At 35.9% G+C, this 6,578-nt stretch overlaps 1 protein-coding gene across 1 annotated transcript; it reads left to right on the top strand.

Moving 5' to 3' along the window:
• Nucleotides 1-1,157: 1,157 nt before the first annotated feature.
• On the top strand, nt 1,158-5,715 carry LOC134237662 (uncharacterized). The gene is made up of 3 exons (XM_062719799.1): nt 1,158-1,287; nt 5,201-5,375; nt 5,576-5,715. The coding sequence occupies exons 1-3, from the start codon at nt 1,246-1,248 to the stop codon at nt 5,683-5,685; spliced, it is 327 nt and encodes a 108-aa protein (XP_062575783.1). The 5' UTR covers nt 1,158-1,245; the 3' UTR covers nt 5,686-5,715.
• The last annotated feature ends 863 nt before the right edge of the window (nt 5,716-6,578 follow it).

The raw sequence follows: 6,578 nt of genomic DNA, 5'->3' as shown, positions 1-6,578 counted from the left end.
AGTTCAAAAGTCAAGAACATTATATTGAGCAGCCTTTATCGGTATTAGTTTTCCTTGAAAAGAAGATGACACTTCAGTATTGATTTTTGGGTCACAAGATCAAAGATCAAGAGACAAACCGAGAAAGGAAGATATCGATAGCTCATTATGTTAGGAACCCTTTTGCTTGACATACATCAAAATTGGTACACTGGTTTCCACTAAATAATAGTAATCTCGGTAGACTTTTAGGTCACAAGGTCAAAGTTCACGTGTTTAATTACTGACATAGGAAGATTGTCTAGAAAACTTTTAGTACTACTTAGTACATTGCGTACAATGTAGACGAACCGTTTGGATTTTGAGGTTACAAGCTGAAAGCTTTGGATCAAACTGTACATAGATACCGACCGCTCAATATCTCAAAAGTATTTTCTTTGAAAGACATTTAAATAAGAACACAAGCTTCCAATACAAGGAGTAATTTGAAGTCACAAGGTCAAATTTAAGGGTCAAATAATTTATATATATCTATTGCTTGGCAGACATCAAAACTTGTACACCGGTTTTCCGTAAAGAGTAAATGATTTCTTTGAAAGTTGAGGTCACAGAGTCAAAAGTCAAACTGGAGATATATATCATCACTGACTTCCAAAGGCTTACGCCTTGCCCAATATGCATTTTTTGAAGGACCCCTCATATTTCCGTATTACCCCTCTAAGTATCTACATAACTAATAATACCCCTCCCCGACATTCTCTCGGACCCCTTTTGCAGAGGTAGGACTAGTAGAAGACACATTGACAGACAGATATGAAGTTGTTAACTAAAATAAAATGACCCCCCCCCACTCAATCCTTAAGTTCACTCCGAAATATATGTTTGATAAAAAATCTGAACACAAAAATTGGTGACAAAATACCTGTTACATGTCACATGATTCCCCAACTTTCTTTAACTAATTTTGTGACAACATGGCAGAAGCTATTAAGAGGTTGCAACTGTCTACATGTACTGAAAAATGGTTAATAAGACAAAGGAGATACATATTATGACTTCTAAGTAGAGAATTTCGAATCATTCTCAGAGTTTTAATATTAAGTATCATCGTGGGCACTATACTGTTGCAGCGTCATAATATTTCTTATCTTACAAATTCTGTTGTACTTACAGATAATATTCCGACCTGTTTTCTGTCTATATTAAGTTTAGCAGGTGCCCTCTCTCATTACACAGGTTTATTAGGTATTTCTACGGTTTTCCGAAATGAAAATATTTCTCCTTTTAGTCGTTATTGCTTACTCACAGGTAGGTCCGTTTTTTTTTTCTTTTTCATGATATAGTTCAAGGATTTTTTTAATTTGTCGAGGTTATTCTAACTAAAATATCCGAGTAATTACATCGACAATTTTACGCTATTATTTTGTGTTGATGTACCTAGCTGCAGATCTGTAGCTCTCCGAAAAAATATATTGATAGACCGGAGAGCTACAGTGCCACCCATTGAAAAAACTGTATATTTATTGCGCACAAAAAAGTGCGCTCGGTTCTCGATTTATTTCTATGTGTTTTAAAAAATGTAATCTCAAAATATTACTAACCGTATGTCCCTAACACATTCTTTCACTGTTTCCACGACCAAACATTCCTCATAATTGTGGTAAATAGTCCTCTTGACCCTGATATTGTAATCATCGAACATTTCGCTTACTTATACAGCCATTTTGGTTTCAAAGATAATTCGGTCCAACTGCTTCGTTCAGATGTTAACTACGCGAGTACTTGATGGAGGAGAAAGGAATATTTTGAAATATTCCATTTTTGCAATTGAGGTGAGAATTTTGACGAATTAATCAAGAACCGAGCGCACTTTTTTGTGCGCAATAAATATACAGTTTTTTTCAATGGGTGTGTTTCTGTAGCTCTCTCGGTCTATCAATATATTTTTTCGGAGAACCTATTCTTGTGGTGTTTGCAGCTTTTCTGTACCGAGATATGCATCTTTTTTTACGACTAACTGCTAAAATCTTCAATAGGTGTAGTATCCTGATCAGAAAAGGGGGACTTGTCCTTGTTTTTCTTGTGTTTTTATAGGCTTTGTTACAACGCACTTTGAAAAATTACGCACTTTGAAAAAAAAATTTCAAAGTGCGTTAGATTTGGGACCAAATCAACGCACTTTGAAAAAATAAATTTTCTTTTCAAAGTGCGTTAATATCGACGATATTAACGCACTTTGAAATAAAAATGTATGGCTTGGTCAATTTTTTTTCCAAATCTTAGGTATGATAAATAATTGAACCTTTTGGATAACTTTTCGGTAATAGGGTCACTCCAGGATGTGAAAGAGAGCGATTTTGATTTTTCTATACTTTGAAAATTATTTCTCTCTTAAATGTTTTACTGTACTTAAATTTTTCATTTTGCATACATTTTTTGTCAACTAAAATTTATTGAAAGTTTTCAACATCATAGTAGTTATGCAAAATAATACATATATTTGGGTGTAGCATAAGTATCAGTACAGGCGGGGGGATGGGTGGGGTGTTACGCACACAAATGCATGTTCTGCATTTAAAGATATACCATTATATATTGTAGGCATTGAAAATTGGGCTCCACTTTCAATTTTCTACCGACAGCTATGTACAATGTATAAGAGTTAGGCTGAGAGTATAGTCCTTCTACTTGTCTTCACCTTGTTTTCAATTAGGGTAAATCAATACATGAAAATTAAAAAGGTTTTCTTTTAAAATATCAATTATTACAAAATTATTTTCTCAATTACTACGATCTAAGTGTAAATTTTTTTTATATAATTTTTTTTCAAAGTGCGTTAAAAGTCCCCATAGTTTAAAATGTTGATGTACACTCTTAACGCACTTTGAAAATTTTTTTCAAAGCGCGTTGAATGTGTCCCCAATTTAACGCACTTTGAAAAATTTTTTCGTTGCCACAAGGCTTTTCTCTTTGACGACCTGTTCTTGTTGTGTTTTTAGGCTTTTCTCTTTTACGTCCTTTTCTTGTGAACTGGGCTTTTGTCTTTTACGACCTGTTTTTGTTGTGTTTTAAGGCTTTTCTCTTTGTCGACCTGTTCTTGTTGTACTTTAGACTTTTCTCTTTGACGACCTGTTTTTGTTGTATTTTTAGTTTTTTTTTCTTTGACGACCTGTTTTTGCTGTGTTTTTAGGCTTTTCTCTTTGACGACCTGTTCTTGTTGTGCTTTTAGGCTTTTCTCTTTTACTTCCTGTTTTTAGCTCACCTGAGCCGAAGGCTCAAGTGAGCTTTTCTGATCAAAATTTGTCTGTCGTTGTCGTTGTTGTCGTAAACTTTTCACATTTTCATCTTCTTCTCAAGAACCACTGGGCCATTTTCAACCAAACTTGCTACAAAGTATCCTTAAGTAAAGGGGATTCAAGCTTATGAAGGGCCACGCCCTTTTCCAAGCGGAGATAAATATGAATTAGAGAAAAATTAATGACATTTTTAAAAAATCTTCTTCTCAAGAACCACTGGGCCAGGAAAAATGAAACTCATGTGGAATCATCCTCAGGTAGTGTAGATTCAAATTTTTTCAAATCATGACCCCCGGGGGTAGGGTGGGGCCAAAATGGCCGATCATAGTTTTACATAGGAATATATAGGAAAAATCTTTAAAAATCTTCTTCTCAAGAACCACTGGGCCAGAAAAGCTGAAACTTATGTGGAATCATCCTCAGGTAGTGTAGATTCAAGTTTGTTCAAATCATGACCCCCGGGGGTAGGGTTGGGCCAAATGGCCGATAAAAGTTTTACATAGGAATATATAGGAAAACCTTTTAAAATCTTCTTTTCAAGTACTTCAAAGCCATACTTAGTGATATTTATAGGAAATCATCCTCAGGTAGTGTAGATTCTAGTTTGTTCAAATCATGACCCACTGGTGGGTTAAAATTACAATATGCCCCTTTTCCCCCCCCCCCCCCCCTCAGTAAACTTTCACTTCTGATCTGATATGTGCTTTTTCCTAGATAATTGCTCAGGTGAGCAATGTGGCCCCTGGGCCTCTTGTTTTTTTTTTGTTTGTTTTTGTTTTTGTTTTTTTTGTTTTAGGCTTTTCTCTTTGACGATCTGTTTTTGTTGTGTTTTTAGGCTTTTCTCTTTGACGTCCTATTTTTGTTGTATCTTTAGGCTTTTCTCTTTGACGAACTGTTCTTGTGATTTTAGGTTTTTCTCTTTGACGGCCTGTTCTTGTTGTTTTTCTGACTTCTCTCTTTGACGATCTGTTCTTGTTGTGTTTTTAGGCTTTTCTCTTTGATGATCTGTTTTTGTTGTGATTTTAGGCTTTTCTCTTTGACGTCCTGTTTTTGTTGTATCTTTAGGCTTTTCTCTTTGACGACCTGTTGTTTTTGTTTAGGCTTTTTCTTTGACGACCTGTTGTTTTGGTTTAGGCTTTACTCTTTGACGACCTATTAATCTTGTTGTGTTTTAAGATTTTCTCTTTGACGTCCTGTTCTTGTTGTGTTTTTGGCTTTTCTCTTTGACGACCTGTTTTTGTTGTATCTTTAGGCTTTTCTCTTTGACGACCTGTTGTTTTGGTTTAGGCTTTACTTAACCAAGGCTTTACTTAGGCTTTACTCTTTAAAGACCTGTTAATCTTGTTGTGTTTTAAGCTTTTCTCTTTGACGTCCTGTTCTGGTTGTGTTATAGGCTTTTCTCTTTGACGTCCTGTTCTGGTTGTTTTTAGGATTTTCTCTTTCAAACTGTTGTTTTGATTTAGGCTATTCTCTTTGACGACCTGTTAATCTTGTTGTGTTTTTAAGCTTTTCTTTTTGATTTCCTGTTCTGGTTGTGTTTTAGGCTTTTCTCTTTGTCGACCTGTTTTGTTGTGTTTTAGGCTTTTCTCTTTGACGCCCTTTTCTGGTTGTGTTTTAGGCTTTTCTCTTTGTCGACCTATTCTTGTTGTGGTTTTAGGCTTTTCTCTGTGACGACCTGTTTTTGTTGTGTTTTTAGGCTTTTCTCTGTGACGACCTCTTCTTGTTGTGTTTTTAGGCTTTTCTCTTTGACGTCCCGATCTTGTTGTGTTTTAGGCTTTTCTCTTTGACCACCTATTCTCGTTGTGTTTGTGAGGCTTTTCTCTTTGACGACCTGTTGTATTGTTTTAGGCTTTACTATTCGACGACTTGTTTTTGTTGTGTTTTTAGGCTTTTCTCGTTGACGGCTTGTTTTGTTGTGTTTTTAGGCTTTTCTCTTTGACGACCTGTTCGGGTCTCAGTGTAAGACTGACGCCGACTGCCGCTCTGGTTGTTGTATGACGGACGTGTTCGGTGATAATGCTTGTGTAGAAAAGTATCTCCACTATCTACAGGAATGTCGTCTTGATGGAAACGAGCACCACAGCTGTGGATGTGGACACGGTAGTCAAACTTTATAAATAAAAATTTTTCGCAAGAAGCATTTGTTCTGAACCGTCCAATACCGAAAGGAGGAATATATAATATGTATATATACATGTACTAAGAAAAAAATATCAAATTATAATCAGATTTATATTCAGACTTCGAGAAAAGGTATACATTGCCTAAAAATGCATATATGTAACAAATATTTTTGGCAGGTCTTTACTGTGAAACATACGCAAATATTCACGGCGCAGCTGTAGAAACACCGCACGTTGGCGCTTCTGGCTATGGTTTGTGTGAGCACAATGTGACTACTACAGCATGATCGACAGATGCAAAATAAAGCATTTTCGACAAGTCAGGGGTTTTCTTTCCTTTCATATCTCAAAATAGTAAGCGTCTATGGAACCTATATCTAATGCATAGACAGAGCTTTACAGCAGTCCAAATGGACCACAACGCTCACTTGAGTCACAATGGCTTTGCTATTCTTGAAAAGACTCTCAACAACTTCTCTTCACAGATGCATAAAATCTTGCCATACTCTTTGTTCTGGCATGCAATATTGTGAGATTTATTTTTGTATGAATCCCATGTCAATTTCCTGTTTAACTGTGCGTCTGTCCGTTGAAAAATTTACGTCGCGACTTTGTCAGCAACTACTAATTGCAAATGTTTGACCTTTGAGCACATTAATTGTTAAGGCATGTCATATGGTGAGATCCACCTTCCTGTTTATTCGTGCCACATTCGTTACCTGATTTTCAAATCAGAGCGAGGATTGACTCACAGACTTTTTGAAAGAGAATGTAACCCTTTTATTGACCAAATCTGAATTCCCTTTGTCAAAGGACACTTTGTGGCAATTTGTAATTGGTCCCTCGGTTTAGGAGCAAATGACATTGTGAAAAGTTTAGGGCATCAAAAATGGAACAAACTTGTCTTGGAAAAGCTCACATGATCCTTTGAGTCAGGTAAGTTTATTCATTATAAACTAAACACTTATGTCCCATTCCCAAAATAATTGAATTTTTCCAAGGGATATAACTGTCAAAATGGCTCGATCGTACCCAACACAGAACTTGACCTAGATATTCTTATGATAAATCTGTATACCGAATATCAGTTCAATATGTGCAACCTCTGCAAAGAAAATGAACGGAAACTGCAAATAATTGAACATTTTCGAAGTCCAAGGGACATAACTCTGTACAAAGT

The sequence above is a fragment of the Saccostrea cucullata genome, unplaced genomic scaffold, assembly GCF_032062105.1.
Source record: "Saccostrea cucullata isolate Sc308-1 unplaced genomic scaffold, CSIRO_AGI_Scuc_v1 ctg3389, whole genome shotgun sequence".
Lineage (NCBI taxonomy): Eukaryota > Metazoa > Mollusca > Bivalvia > Ostreida > Ostreidae > Saccostrea > Saccostrea cuccullata.
This window is presented reverse-complemented; position numbering and strand designations above follow the sequence as displayed.